This window comes from Zalophus californianus, chromosome 11 (genome assembly GCF_009762305.2).
Source record: "Zalophus californianus isolate mZalCal1 chromosome 11, mZalCal1.pri.v2, whole genome shotgun sequence".
NCBI lineage: Eukaryota > Metazoa > Chordata > Mammalia > Carnivora > Otariidae > Zalophus > Zalophus californianus.
Genome location: NC_045605.1, coordinates 48029954 through 48057743, shown reverse-complemented (window position 1 = coordinate 48057743; position 27790 = coordinate 48029954). Strand labels below are relative to the sequence as shown.

The 27790-nt window shown below is 36.7% G+C and overlaps 1 protein-coding gene across 25 annotated transcripts in view; it reads right to left on the bottom strand.

Moving 5' to 3' along the window:
• DLG2 (discs large MAGUK scaffold protein 2) overlaps positions 1–27790 on the bottom strand; it is a 2208086-nt gene that overhangs the window by 743457 nt on the left and 1436839 nt on the right. For 3 of the 25 annotated variants that reach the window (XM_027578646.2, XM_035722718.1, XM_027578648.2), the window contains exon 1: positions 17688–17794. The exons of the other annotated variants lie outside the window; for them this stretch is intronic. In XM_027578646.2, coding sequence (XP_027434447.1) covers positions 17688–17792 — 105 coding nt within the window. In that variant the 5' untranslated portion in view covers positions 17793–17794. Of the gene's footprint in view, positions 1–17687; positions 17795–27790 lie in introns of those variants that run through there. 25 annotated transcript variants of the gene reach the window in all.

Here is a 27790-nt window from a genome sequence, read left to right as displayed (position 1 = left end):
AGTGTAGGCTAACCAGTGAGAAGGTCACAAGATTGAATCTGGGCTTATATCTAAACTTTTAAGAAGCAAAGTTGAAAAGGAGAGAAACCTACACAGTCAAGGGACCTAAATAAAGCAGGAACTGAACAGTAACACGGATGGGGTTAAGAAATTATGCAGGGATTTCAAATGACCTGGCACATGCAAGTCAAAGGCAAGCGGTTGTCAAGCCAAATCAAGTAGGAGGTAAAATATGGCAAGGATAACATGTTAGCTGCTTTTGGGGCACAGTATCTCTGGTTTATCTTCTCAGGCTTAAAAAACAAGGCTCTTGAGTGGGCAAGAAGCAACACAGGTCATATAAATGACTTTCATATATGGTGTGGCATGACAACTTGAAACAAAATAGAAGCGACTGAAAGTTTTTAAATGAGTCCATTTTTTATGCATGTGATTTCACTGAGACAGCTAAAGATCCCCAGACTTCAAGGTAGATATTAGCTGGCTTAGGTCAGCTGCTACAAGGTTATTAATGGTCTAGCTTCTCAATTCACATACACAATTCACACGGTTCACACATTAGGCTGAACCCCAGTCAGACCATGTTCTAATTCTAACCAGGGAAGTAGAATATTGGAGTTAGTACCCACAGCAGGTCTGAAGTGAGATCTCTAACATTAAGTACTGAATTGGTATGCTAAGGATTGAACTCAGGATAACTTTATTTTGTCTCAGGATTTCCCCCCTAATCTTCCACTATGTTGGCCCATCACAAAAAATGTGATGTGGTTGGGGTTGGGGACACTTCTACCTCAATTTCCTGCCTTTAGTTCTCTGCTAGACATGAAACCGTTTCTTCCCTCTCCTTTCCCATAATCTATTGAGCTGGAGCCTCACATCCTTAGGCATTGGCAGGGTGAGTCCTACTCCAACTTGAAGGATTTACCAGGACCTGCAATTGTCCCTGAGCATCATCACTCACTGAAATCTCATAGTATCCTGACCCAGCCACACCTGGACCTTCTGAATATTACCACTGGGATGGATAATAATAAGGTTGAGGATTTATATAGCACTTATTTGTATCAATTAACTTATTTAATCTTCACATAACCCAATGATTCAGGTACCATTATTCTCAGCTCACAAGTGAGGAAACAGAGGTTAAGTAATTTTTCCAAAGTCATACATATGGTAAGCAGACCGTCTTCAAACCTAGACAGTCTAACTCAGAGTCCATACTTTTCACAATTATGCTCTCCTGCCTCTCAGAATGGAACTGGACTTTACCAGAGCTCTTTGGAGTCTAACTTTTACTGCTCACTAACAAGTCAGAGGCCAGCTCAAAGCAAAGTTAGATATATCCACGTGGATCCTGGCTGGTGCCGGAGCCCTCCCCTCCTCACTCTGGCCCAGTTACTGGGCCCTGGTATGTCATGTGAACAGGCCTGCTGAAGGCATGGCTTAAGAGAAGATCAATGGCACAGGCATAGCTTGTTGACTCAATCAGGACTTTTTTGAGTAAGCTCCAAAGAAAGTTTTGGTAAATAACTGATTAAAGACATATTGTTGGCTGTGTGAGAAACAAAAGAAACAAATCCACTCTATATATAAAACTTTAAAGTTGAGACCTTAAGGATCATTTAATTCTACCTTTCACTTTATAAATATGAAAATGGAAACAGAAAGGAAGTGGCATGCCCCAAATCTCACAATTATTTAATATCAAAACTGAAGACAGGATAACAAGAACAAGAACAAGAATAAACTGTTAAGCATTTATTAAATGACTATTATATTCCAGAGGCTGTGGTAAACACTTAAGATGCATCAGTGCATTTACTTCTCAAAATGTTTTAAGGAAAACATTATTGTTTCCATTTGGAAGGAGAGAAGAAAGGAAGAAAGGAAGGGAGGGAGGCTCAAAGTATTTAAGTCACTTGCCTAAGGTCACATATCTAAGAGGACCACAACCAGATTTCAAGCCCATGTCTTTCCTAGCCCCAGATCTCATGCTGATAACCACCACCATCTCCTGATTCCCTCTGCTGATTTTTTTCCAGGCTACACGTTGAAATGCAGTTATTTTCTGTCCTGCAAGTTGCTGGCTCCTCTTTCATTGTCTGAAGAGAAATTTCTCACCATATTGACTCAGATCCAATTTCCCAATTCTCAGAGGGTTTCTAAGTCCCTTAATCTCTTTCAAACCCCCACTTAAAAAATGGGACAATGCTATTTCCAGTTAACCTATTTCCCGAGAAGTTAGCTGGAGAAATAATGCATGTGAAGCAAAAAGAGAGGTACTCCACAGATGTAAGTTTATATTATTTATTACTGTGGTTATTTTTTGCTTTCCTGGATTTTCTTCTTTTCATATTCTCTCTCTACAAGACCAACCAGGTGCATGCAGTTTGATCCAGTAGAGCTCTGAGTCATCACCAATAGTAGCATCAAGTGGTTCTGGTCTGTACTCTGTTTTGCCCTTACCCTGCAATGACATAGCCCCCGCCCTCCCACATGTACACAGGTAAGGACATTGAGACAATAACAGGAGGGTGGGTGATTGAACAGTTAATTGCAGGTTAAAGACTATGCAGGATGTCTCAAGGGGACAACTCTGGAGGAAGCAAAGACCTTGGTCCCTCTGCCTAACACTTAACAAAATGCACAGATAGCTACCTACCTAGCTTACCATCGGCCTAGCTCAGAACATTGGGAAAAAAAGTGGCCTGGTGGCTTTGCAGGTTGAGCATCAGATTCTTGGTTTTTGGCTCAGGTCGTGATCTCCCAGTCTGGGGATGGATCCCCACATCAGGCTCATGCTTAGCAGGCAGTCTGTTTCCCTTCCCCCCCCAAGCCCCTCCCACCATAGGCACTCTTTCTCTCTCTCTAAAATAAATAAAAATAAATAAATAATGAATCTTAAAAAAAAAGGGGGGGACTTGGAAAAAATGGCAGATTCATGTTTGGTCTGAATTCAATTCAACTCTGCCTGCCTGAACTCTCTTAATAATAAACATATTATCTTCACTTTACAGAAAACTAAGGCACAGAGATGTTAACCAATGTGCCCAAGGTCATCCAGCTGATAATAGCAGGGCCAGGAGTCAAACCTGGAAGTCTGGTTCCTATGCGGGTAACTCTTAAACAACTGCAAAACATTTGCTTGGATTTGATAAGTTTCCAGAAGTCTGTGCTAGTTAACAGGACTTCCCTCACCAATCCTTGATCGGTAATACCCTTAGTCTTTTATCCCTGTGGATTAAAGTGTTAACATACGTGCTTGATCCTCCCTTAAAATACAAGGTAGTGTAATACTTTGCAGAAAATAGATGATATCCTAAAGACCTCAGGTAGGCTGAGTTAAGTACCCCATCCCTGGTCCAGAAAAGATGGGGTAGCTTGCAGTGTGAGGAACAGAAAGTGGAGACCTGGAACCAAACAAACTTTTCTTTATGTTTTCTCTAGAATTAATTTCACTTAGAATAAGAGATAAAAGTTGCTTAAACTACTAGATATGAGAGCTCTTCGGATTTCAATCCAGTTCCCCTGACACATACCTCTCTGAACTTAGTATAAAAGGCAAAAATAAATGACTCACCAAAACTTCAGATCATCAACTGTAACTCAAATTGATAACTGCATTACATTGACCACAAATATCATGCTTTATAACTTATAGAGTGTGTTTATATACATTAGATCATTTAATTTCCATAGAAAGGGAACTAACATTGATTGAGCAAATACCCATTGTGTCAGGCAAATATGATAAGCTTTTTACCTGTGTTTTCTTGTTTATTCCTCATAGAACCCAGAGGGCCTGGTGGAATTTTCCTTTGCTTAAAGATAAGTAAACTGAGAGGCAGAGCGATTCAGTGAATTTCCTAACGTCGAACAGCTAGAGAAGAGAAAGCTGGGATTCAAACCCAGGTCCTAAATCCCTTGCTTTTCTCCATTTCCGCCACAAATTCCACTGATTCACACTGAGCATTTACAAACCTAACTGCTTTATTTATGCAAATGCTCTCTGGAGATTGCACAAAAAATGGAGTCATTAGCTCAAATCTCAAATGTGGTTTAGTCAGTGTGCCCCATGCCATATAACCATACATACTTAATTCACTGATTCACTCCATGTGGTGTTATTCCTGGAAAGAACCATGTGGATACCATCTGCTCCTTTTTGCTAAGCCACCAAAGAGCTATAATGTCAGCAGCGCAGTTGTATTTTCCACACTTAAGTACCAGAATTTTAAGCAAGCTGTCAACCTGGTTCATTAGGCTAAAGTAGCACTAGTTTCTTCTGTGGTACATGGATGAAGGTCTTGCACACAGTAGGATCAATAAATGGATACTATTTACTCCCTTCCCTCTCCTTTCTTTCCATCAAGTCAAGATTCTTCACTACTCCAAGCACACACCTTGCTCATATCTATCATAAGATACTGTTTCCATTTCTTCTTTCTCTTACATCGTGAATCAATCATGGTTATCTACTTAACCAAATTTTATCCATCCTTCAAGGACAATCTAAAGCTCTAGACTCTCCATGAAAGTTTTCTCAATCCTGACTGCAGGTCTCAATCTATCTATGTGTCCTGTCCTCCAAATGTAAAAACGTGCATTAGTTGTATTACTTCCGTTCACACTGAGTTATAAATGTTAAAGGAAAGAAATTATGTGAAAGCACTAAGCTCTGACATTCTTTTTTTTAATATTTTTTATTTATTTACTTGAGAGAGAGAGAGACAGAGATAGCTAGAGAGAGAAACAAGCTGGGAGGAGAGGGAGAAGCAGGTTCCCTGTTGATCAGGGACCCCGATGCAGGGCTCGATCCCAGGACCCTGGGATCATGACCTGAGCCGAAGGCAGACACTTAACTGACTGAGCCACCCAGGCGCCCCTAAGCTCTGACATTCTTAATGAACATTTCTTTCTGTTCTTATACATGCTGGTGGCTGATTCATGTGTGATATTTGTATCTCCTTGCTAAAACTATAATTGTTTTAAGGGTGGGACTCTTAACCAGCCTCCCCCAGCTAGCTCCCATCAGTGCTTGACATACAATATACTCAAAGATGTTTGTTAGTGGGTTTTTAAACCTTTGAAACTAGAGCCACAGCAACTCAAGAGATAGGACTCATGAGAAACCCATGAGGCAACAGATTAGGTGAAATGGGTAGAAAGGGGTAACTGCACACTGCCCCCTGGTGACTACTCTTGTACCACTGATGCTGTCGATGGGAGCATCTGGAACTTGTCATGCACTATAGATAGACTTTGCTAGTCTGAAGCATGACATGTAAATTCAGGACAGTTATAATCAGAAAGAATCTTCTATGCCTATCATATGCTGGTCATTTATATTCATTCTCTTCTCCTCATTACAAGCTTATAAATTATATGCTATCATTATGCTCATTAAACAAATAGCAAAAGTGAGGCATGGGGGGCGCCTGGGTGGCTCAGATGGTTAAGCGTCTGCCTTTGGCTCAGGTCATGATCCAGGGTCCTGGGATCGAGCCCCACATCGGGCTCCTGGTTCAGCAAGGAGCCTGCTTCTCCCTCTCCCTCTGCCTCTCTCCCTGCTCATGCTTTCTCTTCTCTCTCTCTGTATCTCTGTGTCTCAAATGAATAAATAAAATCCTTAAAAAAATTTAAAAAAAGTGAAGCATGGGCCTGTAATGCAACTTATCCAAGGTCACTAGACTAATAACTAGTGGTGCCAAGGCTCACTCTTCTTTTTTTAAATTTTTAATTTTAAAAAAATATATTAGTTTTGTTTATACAATATAGTGATTCAACAATTCCATACATCACCCTGTGCTCATCATCACAAGTGCACTCCTTAATCCCCATCACCTATTTAACCCATCCCCCACCCGGTCCACACTGGTAACCATCAGTTTGTTCTCTATAATTAAGAGTCTGTTTCTTGCTTTCTCTCTCTCTCTCTCTCTCTTATTTTTTCTTCCTTCGGTTGTTTTGTTTCTTAAATTCCACATATGAATGAAATCATATGACATTTGTCTTTCTCTGACTTATTTTGCTTAGCATTATACTCTCTAGCTCCATCTATGTCATTGCAAATGGCAAGATTTCATTCTTTTTTATGGCTGAATAATATTATACGTATATTATATATAATTATATATGATATGTGAATTATTTGTGATATATATATATATATATCTCGCATTTTCTTTATCCATTTATCAACTGATGGATACTAAGGCTGCTTCCACATCTTGGCTATTGTAAATAATGCTGCTATAAACATAGGGGTGAATGTATCCCTTTGAATATTCTTTGGGTAAATACCCAGAGTGCAACTGCTGGATCATAAGGTAGTTCTATTTTTAACTTTTTGAGGAACCCCAATACTATCTTCCACAGTGGCTGCACTAGTTTGCATTCTCACCAACAGTGCATGAGTGTTCCCCATTCTCCACATTCTCATCAACACCTGTTGTTTCTTGTGTTTTTGATTTTAGCCATTCTGACAAGTGTGAGGTGATATCCATTGTAGTTTTAATTTGTATATCCCTGATGATAATGATGATGAGCATCTTTTCATGTTTATACTGGCCATCTGAATATTTTCTTTGGAGAAATGTCTGTTTATATCTTCTGCCCATTTTTTAATTGGATTATATGTTTTTGGGGGTGTTGAGTTGTATCAGTTCATTACCCTTTATAGGATATGTCATTTTCAAACATCTTCTCCCATCCGTAAGTTGCCTTTTAATTTTGTTGATTATTTCCTTGGCTGCACAGAAGCTTTTTATTTTGATGTAATCCCAATAGTTTATTTTTGCTTTTGTCTCCTTTGCCTCTGGAGATATATCTAGAAAGAAGTTGCTGTGGCTGATTTCAAAGAAGTTACTACTTGTGTTCTCTTCCAGGATTTTTGTGGTTTCATAGGTCTCAAATGGTTTCATATGGTTTTATAGGTCTTTAATCCATTTTTTAATTTATTTTTTGTGTATGGTATAAGAGAGTGGTCCAGTTTCGTTCTTTTTGATGTGGATGTCCAGTTTTCCAAAAAGATCACTCTTCATGACTCCAAACCCATGTTTGTTGTAACACCATCCTGTGTAAAGCAAGGAAGGCAGCACTGGAATTGCTCCATGTTCTAACTTACATGGAGCTATACATTTTAGAAATTGGAAAGGCAGAAGGAAACATGAGGTTTAATGAAAACTTAGAGATTTAAAGATCATGAATAAAGCAAAATGGCATCCTAACAACTTGCTAAATTTTCAGATGAATATGAAGGCCTATATCAAAAGATTAACCCAAAACAAAACATTCATTTAAAGTCTCATGTTTTATATTAAAAAGTTCTCATAGTTGTAATATTTTACTTCATAACTATTTTTTATTTTATTTTTTAAAGATTTTATTTATTTATTTGAGAGAGAGAGAAAGTGAGAGAGAGAGAGAGAGAGCATGAGAGGGGGGAGGGTCAGAGGAAGACGCAGACTCCCCGCCAAGCAGGGAGCCGGATGTGGGACTCAATCCTAGGACTCCAGGATCATGACCTGAGCTGAAGGCAGTCGTTTAACTGACTGAGCCACCCAGGTGCCCCTCTATTTTTTTAAATATAAGAATGTTTGAAGTTATTTATAATAGAGTCAACCTAACATCTCAGGTAGTTCTTGCATGGCTGTCAAAAGTTAGGCACTTTATCTCCCTGGAAGTAACCACAATCCAGTTGAGGGATTATGTCACTGCCATAAAGATGGCTGGACTGGGAATCAGGAGATTGAAGCTTTAGACCCAACAAGTTCATTAACTCAGGGTGAAGAAGCAATTCACTGAGCCTCCCTACTCATTTCTATTTTTGAAGAGTAGAGAGTGAAATGGATGACCTCTAAGAGTCTATGTCTCATCAAGGATTTGATTTCACTCATCACAAATTTTGCTCTCCTGGGAAATACTAGAAAGAAAGCAGGGATGCTATACACATCTTCTTTCTGGATAATGATGATCTCTGCTTTTATCATTCAGATACAGAAAGTTAGAAGCTATGATGTTAAGAAAGCCGTGGTGAAATAAGACAAAAATCAAATTGGAAAAAGATCAATGATATAAAGTGGTTTCTAATGAATTGGCTAAAGGATGAGGTTCTGTATATCTTAGAGAAGTTACCTCCAAATGCATTTATGATCATCTTGCTCTCTGCTTATAGTCTATATTTTGTTTTTCTTGTGAATCAGTTAATTTTCTGCCCTTAAGACCATGCAATTAGTGGCAAAGAATTCCCTCCCATATTAAAAACTCAAAAATATTTGAAGTGAAATAAAGAAGTATTACCAAGCTCTTTCTTCTATCCTTGCCTCTCTCCAATTTCTATAAGACTTATCTCCAAAAGGAAGAATTTGCTAACATCCAGCCTCTGCTTTCCTTTTTTCCCCCCTATTAACCAGAATTTGATATTAGATCATACAAAGTTTAAAAACATAATAGGTTAAACCATAGAGAAAGTCTTAAAATATTTCATATTTAGATTTTTTTTTTTGCATGAGAGGAAATATTAAGGAGAGAAACAAAAAGGAGATATGAGTTTGGTTTACCATTTTACCATTAGTAACCCGTAATGTGCTCATGTCCATGTTAGACTGGAAAGTATTTCAATACCTGCCTCTGAAACATGGCACTTGGGCTGGGTTGCAGAAGGAACAAAGTAGAAAACACTTTAGTTCCATTTCCCTTATTTTAAATTCTGATAATATCTATAAGCCTATCAATCTCCCTTTAGCCATTCTGTCTTCAAAATTAATGTTATATTTGGAATTATTTTCATTGGGGAAAAACAAAAAATAGGTTAAAAAAGAAAAGAAGTGAATGAGGACGAGAAAAATAGAAGCTAGCTAACTACTGCTAGCATTTGCTGATGCCAAAGAATATATTCTGCAGATGTGTTTGTATATTGTCATTGACTAGGCAATGAACCCTTTGTTCCACAGCAAAGAGCCTACCAATCTCTAGGTCCAAAATGCCAACCAGTTCCTAGCCCCACAGCTGCCCTAGCTTCCTGGAGTGGCAATGTCTTGTCTATGTCAGTCTTGGTTTCTCAGTTTTCCGATGGCTCCCTTACTCCCAGTTATTCTGCAAAGCAAGGGTTCTGCCTGCCAATTAACCTCCTTCTGGGCTCGGGATAAGCTACGGTTTTGTGTTTCGGAGTAAAGATGGAAGAGTATTATCTGTTGATGTGGGTTAGAGGAGAGAAAAGGAAACTGTAAGAGAGAAGAATAAAAAGAAGAGAAAGAAGGCATAGAGGAGGTTGTTCTACGGTGTGTGTGGACTCTGCCACAAGTGGAGAGCAAAATGGTAGTTCTCAAGCTGACTCTCCTCTTTACTCTCGGACCACTTTGTCCATCGAAACTGTAAACTCAGACATACTACAACCTTCATTTGTTTTATAAAAGATTTCCTTAACTAACTGGAAAAGTGATAACTTCCTTATGAATATAATGTTTGCAACCTTATATTTTATGACCCCTCTTTGCCCACTCTAACTCAACAAAAACATTCGCCTGGTATGTTTTTATGTTACAAGATGAGCACCTCCTAGTTTTGCACTTGGAGTCAGCAGATAAGGTATCTAAGGCTGGTTGTGTTACTGTAGAACTTGGTCAGGTCACTTGACTCTCTAACTTATTTCTAAAGTTACATACAGCTATAAATAAGGATTGGGTAATTCCTGATTTTAATATTAACCTAATTTTGAATATCATAAAAATAGTAATAAAAGGAGTTTAGGATTTGGGTCATCTGACTGAGATTTAAGAACTTTCCCCTCACCTATATTATGATTTTAGTCTTGTTTAAACTGTCACATTTTCTGTTTATGTATAATGGAGATATAAATAATTATTTATCAACCCAGTGTGCTTCTTTGAGAAGCAAATGCGATCATATATAAAAACCCTATGCAATTTGTAAAAGGATACATTGGGCTAATTAGCAACATTAATAATGGCAACCCCTCCTGGGCAATTTCTTTGGTTAGATGTTGTGCTAAGGGTTTAACTCACATTATCTCATTTAAAACACAGACAACCCTCAAGAGATCTGTATAAAACCTAATTTCACAAATAATGAAGCTGAGGTCCAGGAAAGTTAAGCAAGGATTCAGACCTTTCAAAATTTCAGACTTTTCAAAGTAGCTAAAACTCTTGAATTGGAGCAAACGTACACTGGGTTGAGCTTCTAGTCTTACTAGGTTATATCTTACTCCTTAACCACTTCTGATTCCAGCCACTTCAACTTTTTCAACTTTAATTCCCTTATAAATAATACGGAAACATTAAAACCTGCCTTGCTAGGTTATAAAGAGAAAGGATGTAATTTATGCTGCTTTGAAAACTGTAACAAGATAGAGCAGTATAAGGAAGATGGTAGGAGCTGTATAGCGGGGATCTCAAGAGTAGCAATAGCAAAAACAGTATATTTTCAAGATAAAAATCAGAAACTCCATTGTTGTCAAGCATCTCCCTGCTAAATAAAAAGATCTAAATGAAGCTTAAAGAAGTACAACATATTGGGGCGCCTGGGTGGCTCCGTCATTAAGCATCTGCCTTCGGCTCAGGTCATGATCCCAGGGTCCTGGGATCGAGCCCCGCATCGGGCTCCCTGCTCAGTGGGAAGCCTGCTTCTCCCTCTGCCCCTCCCCCTGCTGGTACTCTCTCTCTGTCAAATAAATAAAATCTTTAAAAAAAAAAAGAAGTACAACATATCTAGTATTAGCTCATTAAAGTGTTTAAGGATTTGATATGTGTGTGTTTTAATTTTGTTTTGCTACTTGGAGGAGGACTGATATTATTAGCTCTGACCACTACCTGTTTTTCTGCTCTGTAACAAAACTGTTGTGGGTCCTATTTTTGCAATTATTGGAGTGGGTAGGGAAAGTCGAAGTGGCAGAGAATGGGCTTTACTCTGTTGTACAGTAACAGATATCTGCATTGATACCCACTGTGGTGAGTCCACATAAACACGGTACAAGGAGCAACAATGCACCTGGCATGAATTTTTCATGGACTCGAGATGCCTATGCACAGGAATCACAAGACCAGCAGTCAAAGAAAATGCAAACTGCACAAGTGAGGAAGATAAAAAAGATAGCAAGTTCTTGCTTTTTTGTTAAAAAACAAAAGCAACAATCTCATTCCACTTTACCAGAAATCTGAAAATGTTCATGCAGTCCCAGGCGGTTGCAATTATTCAGGTCGCTTCTGATGTAGTTATTTCCCACCCCCTTCGGTTGAGTATCTCTATAGATTAAGTGTCATCTTTGTTCCTTTACTAATAGGAATTCCATTAATAGCCTTGTTCATATTCTTCAGGAGGAAATAGACTAAAAACTGGGGTATTACTAGACAGAAGTGTGAAGTGAGCCTAAGAGGAATGAAACAGAGAAATGAATCCGACATGATTGAGGATGATGAGTCAAGTAATATTTAGAATCCAAAAAGGACAAAACACACTTGGAACACCATGTACTAGGACTGAAACTCATCATTGAGCAAATCCTATTTAGAGCTGACCTAAGCTTACAGTGTCTCAAAGTCAACAACCAAGGACCAGAGGCAGGGCCTGTGGAAGTGATAGTGGGGCCAAGGAGACAGGCTTTAAGGAAATATTCCAGACAAGAAGCATTATTCCTCATTATCATCCCATTGCTGCCTAAGTTCTCACATTTTAAGTATTAATCAGCTAGCCCATGCAGGTTTATTGAGCGAACATCATATTTAAGGCACTATAGTTGGAACTGCAGAAAGTAGGTAGAAGAAGCACATGGTTTTGCCCTGTAAGGAGTTTACAGTGTCATGTAAAAATAAAAGAAATCCCTCAAATTTTTGTAATACAAAGCCAAGCAATATCACAAGAGAAATAGAGGCAAAGTCTCATGGTGGGTGTGAAAGAGAAAGGCAGGTGGGATTAAGGTGAGAAGGCCTGGGTTCTCTCCTGGTCTTACCACCTGTATGATATTAAACAAGGTACCTGACCCCCTGATCTAAAATGGAGATGATAATATTGGGGCTGTTTCCTGTTGGTATTGTGATGATTCATAAGAAAGACTAGATTAAAGCAGTGTGTGAGCACATTCTCTACTCTTATTTTTCTTCAGGGAGTGTTAATCAGGGTTGAAATAATGAGGGAGAAGGCACAGAAGTCTTGGGAAAGGTGATGTGAGTTAAATCTTAAATGATGGAACCTCACCTTTCAAGCCTGGTGTACTCAGCTGATTTGCTTGCCTTTTCTTCGGCTTTTGTTCTGCTCTTTCTCGTAGGGCTAGTTCCTGTCCCTGGCCTAACTAGCCCTTGCCTTCGTGAAGGTTCTCTGGTTGTAAAGAATAGAAAGCCACTGACAGTAGCTTAAGCAAAATCTGAACTATCAAGTTGAACGGACAGGAAGCATGGCAGGTTAACCATCTGATGAATAGGAATTAAGGACTGGGGATTTCGAGAGACCCAGGAGACCATAGTCCCCTCTGCCAGTCTCTCACTGTTCCTATCAGGCTCATTTCTTTCAGTATCTTTCTTAGGGACCATGTGGTTTCTCATCTCCTTTTCTCTTTCTACGTTTCTTTCATATCTGTACATAAGCTATCTCTGTGTCTCTAGGCCTATGCCTTCACCTACAGGCACAGTTAACCTGCAGGCCAGGATGTATGTAGTAAGGGTAATGAAGCTGGGTGTCTGCAAATCATCTCTTTTTTCCACTGGAGATTCTCTTCAAAGACTCCAGGGCCTACATCTGAGCCCAAATTATTCAGTGACTTCTTGTTGTCCCTGACCTACTTGCCTGGTGCTCAAAGAGGAAGATCAGGACTCGGGGAAAGTTGATAACTAGCCCTCATTCCACACTGCTTTTCTATGCCTCAGGGCCTTTGTACCTACTCTTCCATCCTTTCTTATCGCCTTCACTTGCTTTAAAAGCATCTCAACACTTCTTTTTTCAATCTTCTTTCATCATATTTCGCTTTCAATCTAGGCAGATTGATCACTCACCTTCTTGCATCTACTGTGGCTTGTGCATTCCTTGAGACTGCTGCTCCTATCACACTAGGTTGCAACCGGTTTAGTCTTAGTGGTTTTCTCCTTCTTCTAGTGAACCCATTAAGAAATGAGTTCTGAGAAACAAACTGAGGACTCTAGAGGAGAGGGGAGTGGGGGGATGGGTTAGCCTGGTGATGGGTATTAAAGAGGGCACGTTCTGCATGGAGCACTGGGTGTTATATGCAAACAATGAATCATGGAACACTACATCAAAAACTAATGATGTAATGTATGGTGATTAACATAACATAAAAAAAAAAAAGAAATGAGTTCTGGAGTCACATAACTAGTTTTCAAAGGTCCAGTCTTTCCATTTACTAGCTATGTGATAATGGGAAAGTCACTTAACCTCTGTAGGCTTTGTAAAATAGAGAGGATAGTGCCCACATCAGAGAATTGTTGACAGAATTGGGTGAACTAATGTGTGAAGTGCTTAGAACAGTACACAACATAAAACAGGTGCTCAATAAATACTCTCACTTTTATACTACAAGTACCAAGCCCAGGATGTGTCAGACAGGATGTACTAATTGTTTGCTAGGGAAATGCATGTAGTTTAGGACTACAAATTGTTTTCGAAAGAATATTTTATTCCATTTGTCTTGCTTGCTGAGTTTTTGCAAAATATCTACAGTTGCTATACTATTATAATAGATGTGTATCTATCTGGGTATGCATATGTACAATAATGAATTGCAACTCTGAGAAATGCTATGAACAGCACTCATAGGATAGCATCAAAGTGTGCAATACAGATATATATGTAATTGTTTATTTAATGTTTGTCTCTACCCCTAAAATGTAAATGTCCTTGGGGCAGGTTTAAGCTTGTCCTATTTATTGCTACAAGCTCAGTCATATTATACAGTTTTCAGATGCATAAAAAGTTAATAAATATTGGTTGAATAAATGAGCAGATGGAAAAATGGACCACATTTATGCAATTAGGCAATGCCTTTGCTGTTCCCTCCACTCGAAGGTCTTCTTCCTCCATCATCACTGCATGCCAATATTCTATTTAACCTTTAAAATCTAGCTGATACTCTTCTGTGAAACTCACCCCTTTCCTTAATTCTTACGGTAATTCATGGATACTTAGGGCACTCAACACTTAGTATCTGGTGTTAAAGTCATCTGTGTATCTGTTTGAAAAAAATTTCTCATGAGCAGAACTCTGAGTAGGTTTCATCAGGGTTCTCCTAACTGATTCATCTTAGTATCTCTCCCAACGCTCATCAAGCTGCATGACATCCACATTAGACAAAATTAAAACACAGTGACTAGCAGCATAAGGAAAATCAGCTTTGTTCATTGCAGCAAGAAACAGTGGGGTGCCACTTGGGCAAAGGGTAATGAAATGTCTCTTCCAAAGTGATAGTGTCATAAAAGTTAAAGTGTACCTTCAGGTCCTTATCCTGTGTTTGGACTATGCCTGGAACATAGCAGGAGCTCAATAAAAGATGAGTGAAGTGAATGAACTAATAGTGAATAGAAACACAGGTCAGTCTCTATGAAAAGAACTACTAATTATGGGACTGTTTTTATAAGCATATCCATTCACTTGAGTAATAAAACAATAAAATCTTTGATTTACCTGGACCCCAAAGATACTGAATGTCTAGAAGGATGTGCTTACAGCTCCAATGATGGAACCAATTTACAGGACTCAAGAGAGAGCTTTTTATCCTTCATCCATCTAATAAATATTTACAACTTACGTTGGCTGGCACTTATGCTGAAGATACGGGAAATTCCAAGTTGCTGTTCTAAACGCAGTGCTCTTGGGTCAAGTAGATGAATCTGCTTGATATTCCAGATTTGCTGTCCACCTCATCATTACAAGGCATGATCTATTATATGACATCAAATACTGGAGCATTGAAAGACTTCATGGACTAGTGATTTCCCTGTTTGTGTAGACTATTTGGGACAATTACATTCTCCAGGTATCAGCTGCTTTAAGTTTCCTTTCACCAAGATAAACTTTAGGCTGTATGGGCAGATTCTCTGGGGCTGATTGTATTATGACTTGAGATTTTATGTCAGGTTTATTATTAGTTCACTGAAGTGCACTGACTGAAAAACTCTTTGTATTCTATAGCTTATTGTGTGTGCGAGACATGGTCCAGATCATGTCTAATTCTAATGATGTGTTAGAAATACACACTTACAGGATATGTACAAACAACATTTATATGTTTGTGAAATTTTCAGGTCAGGTGTCCTAAGATAGCTACATAAAATGTGTCTACATTTCCTAGACATTATTCATTTCCAGTATTTTATTTTAAAAGAGAACCAGTTTTATTTCAAAGGAGGTAACTGATTAAATCAATATACTCTGTCATTTCCTAATATGCTTAATACATAATAGCAAATATATGTATTTTTGGAATTTATTTGTATATCCCAAATAATGAAGGGTAACATTAGGCAAGAATATCATGCATCCATGCATGTATGTGTGTGTGTATATGTGTGTGTGTCTGTGAGTGTATGAAATACATTATCACTGGGTTTAAAAAGTGCATAATGTATGAAATACAGTTTTTCTTCTGAGACCTAAATTTCATCTTCTGACAAAAAGTAAACTGAGGCTCAATTTAAACAGATTTATTTCCAACTTATAGTAATATTTTAGTAATAGCTATGTTTTCTAAAAGCAGTCCTCATAAAATTGTGATGATAAAATGATATATTTAATGCAAGACTTAGAAAAAAATTGAGAAGATTTGAGAGATTGACAAATTCTTAATATCTTCAAAAAAGATTTAGAGGAGTCAAAATGAAGGAAACCTGAATAAAACTTGGAAATATCTGTGCATGTGTGCAGTAGAAGGGATGAGGAACAGACACACAAGAATGGAAGCAAGAGTGGCCCATGGACTATGGGAATTGAAGCGAAGGCTATTTTTTCCCACAAGGCTCTATGCCCTGCATTAACACATTTCTGTTCCCACCATCACTCCATTGCAATGCTTTAGTCAAGTTTTAGTGTTTTCTCCAGATGGATTTAAATAGAAATAATTTTATGAGGTCAGTATAGAAAAAGCTGTTGACGAAAACCGCTGTGTATTAACTGGAAATGTTAGAATTGGAGATTTGTTATTTGATTTCATTTCTCAAGTGCTCACCAAGCACCCTTGTTGTGCTAGGTACTGTGCTAGACCCCGAGGATATATGTGTCCTCTATTTAGGGAGCTCAAAACAGGAAAATAAGAAAACAAACACGTAAGTGTTAGTTTCTTCCTTCAACTTACTTTCCTTTTCTCTTTGACTCTAAGAAATTACAATATAAGAGAGAAGAAAACACTTGTAATAAAATATGTTAGGTGATAAAGTGGAGGTGCATGCAAGGAACCTAGAAGGGAGAAAATAATTGCCTGGCTAGAGAAAACTCCACAATTAGGTGATACTAGCTTCACAAAGAGTATCATACTTTCCTTGATGAAGCCAAGGAATAACAGTTTAATAAAGACAGGAGAAGCAAACTATACACATCGGATTTCAGTTCAATGTAGAATCATTATAACTTAATCTGATTTAGAGAGCTTTTCACCATTAGTTTTTAAATTCTTTGCAAAAATTATGCTTTATGTCTTTAACAATCAAGATCAATTACAGAGATCCAACTAGAAAATAGTACTCCATGAGAAGAACTTTAAATGTAGCACAGCCTTTGAAACACTTCGGTGATTCCCAAGTTACAGAGAAAAATATAATGGCACCTAACTTCAGTCAGTCGAAAATAACTTGAACTTCAAAGAAGATTTATTCCCACTATGGATAGAGGTATGTCTCGAGTTTCTATGTCAGAAATAATGTTTTTCTTGAGAGATTCCAAATAAATTTTAGCAGAGACTAATTGTTGAGAGTGCTCATTATTTCTTAATTCCTTTATTCTTAATCCTTTAAAACAGATCAAATTAAAGAATCAAAAATTTTAAAACTCTTCTTCCAAGTCCCATTTACCTCATCTCCACGCATCTGATGTAGATAGCCTGGTTCCTCTGGTTAAATAATTATAAGCACAAACATTATTTCTGCAATATATAACACAATGATACTGACTTCTAATTCATTTTATATATCTATATATTTTATCAGCTATACTCAAAAATTTCTAAATAGTGAATCACTGCTTTACTAAGGGAATAGCCACGCTTTTCAGGAGAGATTTTAAGGTGGATTTTACTTGGATAAGCAACCAAAGTGTAAGAACTAACTTTTGGATTCTTGATCTATGTATCAAACCTATTGCAAAAGATATTCAAACCATTCTAAGGAGTTCTGGGGGAATTAACCAAGAAATATGTACTGTAAGTTATATCAAATTTTAATATAAGAAATATAATCCTGTTCCCTTTCTTTAGTACATGTTACTTGTAGAAACTACTTTCTTTAGGGGGATGAGTTTGCTTGCACCACTGTTTACTCTTTCTCATTGATCAATGTCTGGCCGTATTAAGAATTCAGACTTCATACTGAGAAAGACAGAGATATATTTATCCCAAACAAGAGCTACAGAGAAGATACCACATCTTTAAATGCATATAATACGCCATTTATCTACAGCTATAAAAGGAAAAAGAAAAAGAAAAAAAAATCTTTAGGAGAATAAAAGGAAATTTTCCTTACCGGAATGAATGCATGTTGCATAGCTTGTTCGCATTGTTTTAAGGAAGCAATAGTATCCCACAAAAGCTGATAATTTTCAGCCCGGGAAGCACTTGGCCGTTGCATAGCGAAAGCTAGTAACACTCAAACTGAGCTCAAAGAACCCAGTTGAAGAAGGAAAAAACCCTGCAGATCTGTTACATAAACTTCTTAATTAGATCTGCTACACAAACTGCTATCTTAAGACTTAAAAAAAAAAAAGTTAATCAGAACATTTCTTTTGGGGGATAACTGGGCATGACTTGAACAGAGACAGATGTTTTCATTGGGAAGGATTTTCGTTCCCACACTTGTGAAAAGCAATCCCATCAATGTTCCCCTGTCTTCACACGGGTCTGGCGAAACTGCACATACCATAAGTGTGTGGGGGGAAAGAAGTAGGAGGGAAAGAGATGTGAAAAAATATTTCTACCAGAAGATTTGGGTGGCAGGCCATGAAGGTAGAATTTGAGTAGCTTGTGAAAAGTATTAAAATTGATGGGAGTGGGTTACATACACACATATATGCTCATATGCAGGTGTCTACACTCGTCTGGGCTGTGTGAGAAATCCAATTATATACATTCATTCTCACAGTGTTATTTAATATGTCCAAACTCTTTTCTCACTTTAGTTAAGATCTAGACATGGCATTTTCATCTATGGAGTATTACTGCCTTTGTTAACTACAGAGTTGTGTATCTGGAAGTATCCCTAAAGACTAGTCACAAGGTTCCTACGTATAAGATGCAGTCAATTATTTATCTTAAAATTTAAAAGCCATTAGAAGACCTTTCTGTTGTTTTATGTATTAGAGAAAAATCACATTTATTTGTCATTCTAAGTAGAATTCTCATAATTAATGTCGGGAGAATTGAGCCTTTAAATAGTCTTGGGACCACAGAGTGGTCTGCACAGAATCGGAACATGTTAATTCCAGAGAAATTGGTTACACACTTTAACAACAGAAAGGCCAGTATAAAGCACTAAATAAAATCTGGATAGCAGAATACAGTGACATATTCTGAATGTTTCTTCACCTAAGACAGGAGCCCACAAAATAAACTGAGGATCTACTAGCCCCCTGTAGTCTCTGTGGGATTGTTGAGTTGGGGGTAATGCATCTTGAAAGAAGGTGCTGAGCACTCAGAAGTTCCAAAGGAATCTATACTCAGAGCTAGTTATACAGCCAACAGGGAGAACATGTATTCAAGCATTTCTAGAGGTAAGGGGTAAACTGAGGGCAATACATAATATAGAAAATGAAGTTGTGCTTTTTAATTGACCTAGAAAATCTAAGGAGTACAAAACAAGGTACAAGTTAAAGGAAACAGTTTGATGACATAAATGAAGGATTTTTGCTGTGTTATTTTTAGAAGAGCTGCATGATTTGGGTTACCTAGTTTTTCTGCATTTATGTCTTGGTGATGGCAGATTAATTCATGAAAATGACCTTGTGGTGTGAAAAATCTCAAAGGCTGAGGGCCTTTTATCTCAATTAGTTTCCAATTTTTATTGAAGGAATTAGAAGTAGAATTGATCTTCCAAAATTTCTACCTGGGCTAATTTGTAGGAAGATTATTTTTCCTTAATATCTCATGAATATACACCATAAGGCTATTGCCATTAGTTTATTTTTCAATATCAATTCAACCAACCTTCTCTTTTGCTCATTCATGGTGTTCTTCTGTTCAGTTCACACCCACAGTCCCTCCTTTGCCTTCATTCCTGCCCTTAGACTCTCCCATCTGCCCCAGCCACATGCTTCTTTCTCATGCACTGTCGACCAGCGAGCCCACAACTTCCAGAAAATATTCCTTCACTAGTAAATGTTCTGTATTTCTTAGCAAACAACAGGAAAATAAAAAAAGTTGCTTTGTAAGTTATCCTCCAAAATTCCAGCCAATCCTTTCTGAATTCTTTGAGCCAATATTTACCATTATTTCAGTCCCCAGCTGGATCTTCTATCCTACCTTGTACTTCCTCTACCTCTTATTCATCGGGTCCCTTCATTCTTTCATTTAAGCAGCATGTCCTAAAAGATCCTCCTTTACTTACTCTTTAGAAAAAATGTAGATAATTTGCAGTCTACACATAGGAACTCTACATAAACATTCATTCAATCATTGATCCGATAAACACATTAAGCACCTCTTGTGTGCTACACTTTTTGATTGTACTATGGACAAATGAATATATCAGATGCTGAATCTGTCTTTAAGGAGCTTAAAGTCTAATTGAAGGGATGATACATGGAGTGAATACCAAAAAGCCAGGGGTTAATGCCATAAAAGAGGTAGCACAAACTATTTACAAAACAATGAAAAAGGAAAAAAAATATCCATTGGGGAAATTAGGGAAGCCTCATGGAAGATTTAACACTTTGCTAGAGGCTGAAGTTAGGGTAAAATTTGGACATGCAGAGATAGATAAGGGACATTCCTGAGGAAGGAAAAGTAGAACAAAAGCAGAGTGGGAAATTAGAGTTCATTACTGGTTGGTTTGGAAGGAACATGACAGTAAGAGACCTTAATAGTAAGATTTATACCAGAGCCAAAGCTACTCTTAAATGCAAACTCAGTAGCTTCCTATTCATAATGCTAACCAATCTTAGCGCTAACCAATTTTTAGAGCATCGATGTGCATAAATTCAATGAAACTCTTTTTAAACCATGAGGTGGTAAATTCCATATATTTATTCCCCAATTTTTACGTAGGTGAATAGGCATATTTTTGGAGGCTTTAGGTGGCTTGATTATTTAGGTTATATTACATATTTAATGAGTTAGCTTTCATTAAGGACCCATAACATGTTTTATACTCATGCCCAATCACTGTTGTAAGTTCTGTGATCTATTACTTTCAACGCTCAAGTGGAGTACACCAGGAATCTTACCTGACCAAATATTTGACTTAACAACTTGGCTCAGATTAACAAACATTTATTGAGCTCTACTATATGCTCAGCACTGTGCTGGAAACAAAGAATGCAAAGATAAATGTATTTCAAGCCTCTGTTTCTTTTCAACTACTTTTCAATGTGCATTTGCCCCTGCCCACAAAGTAGAGTGTACATATTTTCATCCTGTTAACACAATGCCTGATATGTAATGGCTACCATTTTTCTGTTAAACACAGTCACTAAGCCATATGCCCATCATATCTAAATATATTTACATACTCTAAATTAGATTACAGGCCTTAGAATGTCTAAAAATACCTTTTGTACGGTGGTATTACCATGCCCAGACAAGTCTGCATTTGAATGCTTTCTGTTGGTGGTTGGTTAAAATATAACTTCATGACAATTCTACTTCCAGTAAAAATGGAGTAACAGGGCTTGGATTTATACTCTGGTCTGAAACAACCAAAAAATGGAACAAAATATATGAAACAATGAATTTCAAATAGGGATATCAGCCAACAAAGAACAGTGAACTCTGAGGGATAGGAAACAAAGTAACTCTTGTGACTTCCCCATTTACAACCTTGAATAGCCAGCCACATTGCAGGGGACCCAGCTGAAACCCAACGAACTTGCAGAGTTGAGGAGCTAGAGTTGGTTTTCTGGAGAGACCAAAGTGATGAGGAGAAACAGACACATCTATAATTATTGGAGCTTTAAAAATCCTAAATAATTAATAGAATAAAAATACAGAAATTTGTAAGGATACAGAAACCCTTTATAAAACCATCCATCAATTCGAGAACACTCCACCCCACAACAGCAAAATATACATATTCTTTCCAAGTACTCATCGAATATTTACCAAGATAGACCATATTCTGGACCATAGTCAAATTTCAATAAATTTAAAGGGAGTCAGGTCAAAGTAAGTATATTCTCTGACCACAGTGAAATTATGTTAGAAATCAAAGTAAAACAATCTCAGGAAAGTCTTAAAATATTTGGAAACTAAATAAAACACATAAATAACTCACTGGCTAAAGAAAAAATTTAAAAAATAAAGAAATTAGTATGTATTTGAACTGAATGAAAATAAAACCACAACATATCAAAATTTGTTGGATACCCTTAAAGACAGAATTAAGGGAACATAAAGAGCACTAAACATCTACATTTAAAAGAAAAAAGATCTCAAATTAATGATCTCAGCTTGGACTTTTTACAACTAGATAAAAGATAGCAAACTATAAAAAAACACAAAAAAAGCAAAAGAAAGGAAATAAAAAGGATCACAAGAGAAAGTAAAGAAAATCAATGAAACTAACAGCTGGTTCTTTGATAATATCAATAAAATTGAAATGTTCTAATGAGGGATGAAAAAGAGAAGAAATATATTATCAAAATCATGAATGAGAGGGCGCCTGGGTGGCTCAGTTGGTTAAGCGACTGCCTTTGGCTCAGGTCATGATCCTGGAGTCCCCGGATCGAGTCCCACATCGGGCTCCCTGCTCAGCGGGGGTCTGCTTCTCCCTCTGACCCTCTTCCCTCTCGTGCTATCTCTCATTCTCTTTCTCTCAAATAAATAAATAAAATCTTTAAAAAAAATCATGAATGAGAGAGGTAGTAGCATCACTACAGATCTTATAGCTATGAAAGAATCAGTAAAAAAATATCATAAATGACTTTATGCCAACAAATTTGAAACCTTAGATGAAATGGATGAATTCCTTGAGAAATATAAATTACCAACACTCACTCAAGAAACATAAGTAACATAATAGTCATTCCATATACCTATTAAAGATATTGAATTTATAATTAAAAACCTATCACCAAGAAACTCCAGCCCCAGATGCCTTCCCTGATGAATTCTAGCAAGCATTTAAGGAAGAAATAATAATGTTATACAAACTCTTTCAGAGAACTGAAGAGGAAAGTATACATTCCAACTTGTTTTTTGGGGGCCAGATTACCCTGGTTCCAAACCAGATGAAGATATTACCAGCAAAGCAAATACCCATGTGCCCTCATGAATTTATATATATATATATATATATATATAAATTTTGCATATATATGATATATATAAAATTTATCAAAATTTTGATATATATATATAAATTTTGCATATATATGATATATATACAAAAATTCTAAACAAAATTTTAGTAAATTAAATCCGGCAACATATAAAAAGGCATGCATTATGACCAAGTAGGTTTAACCTTGAAAACAACCCAATACAATCCATGATATTATTTTTCTTGACACAAACAAGCAAACAACCATATGATCATCTCAGTAGGGGCAAGAAACAAAATTACACAAAATTCAATATCCATTCCTGTCTTAAAAAAAAAAAACTCTCAGGACAAGATAGGGATGTCTTTTCCTACCACTTCTATTCAGCATTATCTGCGAGGTTCTAGTCAGTGCACAGGTCAAGAAATAAACATTGGAAATGGAGAAATAAAAGTGCCTTTCTTTCCATATGGCATAATTGTCTATGTAGAAAATCTTGTGGAATCTAAAACAAACTCTGGAATTTATAAATGACTTCAACAAGATTTCAGAATACAAGATAAATATATAAAGATCAATTGTATTTCTCTATATTAGCATTAAGTAAATGCAAATTGAAATAAAAAACAATACCATTTATAAGATAAAAATATAAAATACTTAGGAATAAATGGTATATAACATGTGCAAACCATGTACAGTGAAGAACACAAACCTTTCCTGAGAGAAATTGAGGACATAAAAATGGAGAGATGTACCATGTTTCTGGGTAAGATTACTCAAAATTGTTAAGATATCATATTCTGAAATTTGATTTACAGATTCAATGCAATGCAATCTGAATAAAAACCCCAGTAATGTTATTTGTATGTTTGCTTATTTGTTTGTCCTGGAGAAACTGCCAAGCTGATCCAAAAATTATATAGAAATTCAAAGAATATAGAATAGCCAATAACAACTTTGAGAAGGAAAAATAAAATTTCAGAAAAAGTACTACCTGTTTTCTAGTCTTATTATAAAGTTAAGGTAATCAAAGCAATGTGGCATTGGCATAAAGATAAATAAATATACCAACGAACAGAATAGAGACTCCAGGAATTGAACTACACATCTATAGACAACTGATTTTCAATAGAAGTGCAAAGAGGATTCAATGGGGAAAAGGTCTCTTCAACAAATGATGTTGAAACAACTGTATATCTATATGCAAAATAGCAAACTTTGATGTATGCCTATCTTTAAAAATTAACTCAGATTATAGACCTACATGTAAAACCTACATTAAACTAAGAAAAAAGTAGAAGAAAATCTTTGTGACTTTAGGTTTGATGCAGTAACAACAGCACAACCATAAAAGAACAAACTGATAAACTGTACATCATCAAATTTAAGAATTTCCATTTTTTGAAAAATATTGATAAGACAAGGAAAAGACAAGCCACAGAATGGAAGCAAAATTTATAGACTATCTATCTAATCTAGGATTTCTAATCTATCTAATAAAGGATTTTTTTAAATATAGAAAGAACTCTCAAAACTCAATAATAAGGAAAGAAACAATCCAATTAAAAATAAGCAAAACATTTTAACAGAAACTTCACCAAAGAAAATATACATGTATTAAATAAGCATGTAAAAAGATGACCGACATCATTATTTAGTAGACAAATAAAGAGTAAAACTACAATGAGATACCACTCTACTCCTACTAGAATGGCTAATATTAAAAAAAAAAAAGACAGACTATCCCTGGGGTTGGCGAAGATGGGGAAGACTGAAAGGCTCCTACATCGCTGGTGGGAATGAGAATGGAACAAGTTCTTTGGAAACAGTACAGTGGTTTTTGTTGTTTGTTTTTGTTTTTAAGTTAAACATACACCTACCATATGATTAAACTATTCTAGGTATTTACCCAAGAAAAATGAAAGCATATGTCCATTCAAAGACTTGTACACAAATATTTATAGCAGCTTTATTAGTAATAGCAAAACACTAGACCAATATCAACAGATGAATGCATAAACAAATTGTGAAAGATGAATGAAAATGAATGAACTATTGGTACATACAACACATGAATGAATTTCAAAATAATCATGCTGAATCAAACAAGACAGAAAGAGTATGTAATGTTTAATCCCATTTACAGAAAATTCTAGAAAATGCAAACTAATCTATAGTGACAGGAGAACCTGGGAATGAGGAAGTAAAGAAGGTGGGGGGAAGGAAATGGATGGAGAGATTACAAGGGGGCATGAGGAAACTTTTGAGGGTGAAGGATAAGTTCATTATCTTGAACGGATGGTTTCATAGGTCAAAATTTATCAAATTGTATGTTTTAAATATCTTCAGATCATTGAATATTAATTATACTTCATTGAAGCTATTTTTAAAAATTTCTTTAAAAGTTCCTAGAAAAACCAGCAGAAAGTCTTACTCTACTGGGTTTTCCCCCATGTGACAATCTCTGTCACCATTTAATGTTACAAACCTCTAGTTTGATCTATCTCCCACAGGAGGGGAGAGGATTAGAAAGCAATGACTTTTTAGTAGGAAGGGAAACAAAATAAATGGACAAGTTTAATCAGAAAAAAGGGCCAAGATTTCATATGCAGGGGCCTTATTCTTAGTTATGATTCTTGCCCTAATTAGCTGTAAGATCTTAGATTGTTTATTTTGGTTTGACAAGCTTCTATTATTCATCTATAAAATGAAAAGCTTAGATTCAACAATCTCTTGTGTCTTTCAGAGCTATAATTCAGTGATCTGTGAATATATTTTAATCCTCAGTAATCCCATTTTTCCTCTTAAAATAAGCACTAACAGATATGCCCTTAAATTTAGCAAAGATATCTCATGTAATTTTGAATTATGCATTATGTCATGCATGCTGATAATCTCTCTCTAGTAAGACAGTAAGCTCTCTTAAGGGTAGGATCCTCCATCTTAAAATTTCTGGCTTCCCTGTCACATTTAAAGTTCAGAGCTTACATTATTGTAACAGTGACATTATAACTGATATTAAAATTGTAAGAATAGAAATTTACTGTTTTACTTCTTAAAAAACTATTTTCCCTTGCAGCATCCTTCTCGTCCCCGTGAAGATACTATTCTCAATTTACAGATAGACAGAGAGGCTAATGTAACTTGCTTTAACACTTACTAGCTATGTTACCTTGGACAAGTTACTTGTTTTTTCTGCTTCAGTTTCTCATCTATAAAATGGAAATTATAACAGTACTTACCTTTTAGGATTAAATGAATTAATATTTGTAAATCTTCAGAGCAGAACCAGGCACACAGTAAGCACTATTATTAGTGTTTATGAAGTTAATCAATTTCATTTTAATTTATTAATGTATTTAATAAGAAATAAAAGGTAATAAGTAAGATCTACAATAAATCATATTTTTGACTCCATTTGCCCAGTAATCAGGAAATATTTAGGTAATTGCAGTTCACCTTTCCTGACTATCACGACATCTTAGTCTAAAGTATGTATCCTCCTAATGTTCTTTCCCCCTGAAACCTGATTGCTTCCTCAGAGTTCCCATCTTAATTTAAAATATATTTGTTTATTCACTTTATTTTTTATTTACTTATTTGAGAGAGAGAGAGTGGGGGAGGGCCTGAGGGAGAGGGACAGAGAGAATCTTAAGCATGCTCCATGCCCAGTTGCAGAGCCTGATGTGGGGCTTGATCTCACAACTCTTGAGATCATGACCTGAACTGAAATCAAGAGTTGGAAACTTAACCAGCTGAGCTCCCAAGCATCCCTATTCACTTTTTACTTCTAGTCTTCCCACTAAACTGTAGTTTCAGAGAAGAGAAGCAAATGTTCAGTAGCACAGTGCCTGGGATATGATGGGCTCTTTCAATGTTTGCTTGATATTATTACTAATGAGCCCTAAAATAGATAAAAGCTTACTAAAACTTCAGAAAACTTACGTTAGTATATTTACCATGTTCTTTTGTATTTTCAAAGATATATGATGAATTTGGCCACAGTTCTTATTATCAAAAAATTCACATGTGACCCATTTTCCCCTATTTAAGAGAGAATGACATGTCTTTTTTGATGGGCAAGACTCACATGACTGTACCAGGGTAAAAGGGCAAATGGACTTTTCCTGTGTGCAGTAGTATCCCAGAGGGCATGAAATGAACTATAGTATATAAAAATTCATATAGAATTTCAAAAATTCGTATAGTCACTATATATTCAGTCAGTCAGTCATACTTCAAAGGTGTTTAAGAGATGCAAGTGATTGTCATAGAGTACTATTCCCTATTCTCTGCTGAGTCTTTGGAATCACAAGTCCAGTACTTTAAGGGAAGAAAGCAAGTGATCCCAAAGAAGCTGACTAGAGCAAAGAGGACAATAGGTCTCCTTTGAACATAGTTCTATCAAACACTAGATCACAGCGCATTAACTCTTAGGGCAGGGTTAAGGCCAAGGTTAACCTGGATAGAACTATGAGGCAGATCAAATTTGTCTTCCTCATCTTCTTCCCCTTCAAGAGCCCTCACCTTTTCTCCTCTCCTCTGGACTCACCCAACAGAAGGAAAGCTACATGAACTCATTGATAGGCTGGTATTAAGAGTTTAATGTCTCTCCTCTACCTGCTTTCTTGACTCTTTTTGAGGGCAGGGGCCATTCTTATTCATCCGCTTATCCCCAGGCCCTAGCACACAGCCTAACATATAATGAGGGTTGGCACAGTTTGTTAAACAAATGGATGGACATGAAACGTACTGCACTTAATGTTGATGATGACAGGAATTCCTCATATTTATAGAGAACATTTTGCTGACAAAGCACATTCACAGCTAGGAAGTCTCTTCCCCCTTTACTTTTTACCCTCTCTCTATTCACTCAGTTAAATACTACTACATCAGGGGTGCCTGGCTGGCTCAGTCAGTAGAGTAACTCGATATCGGGGTAGTGGGTTCAAGCCCCATGTTGGGCCTAGAGCTTATGTAAAAAATAAATAAATAAATATTGGTACATCAATGGCTCCCTCATTTATAGTCTTGGCCAAGATTTCTCTCCTGAATTGCATATTCTACAGCCTGCTGGTCATCTCTCAGACTTACTGCCTTCAAAATCTGGGCTTTTATCCTCTTTCCTCCCCCTCAAATTTGCGTCTCTTTC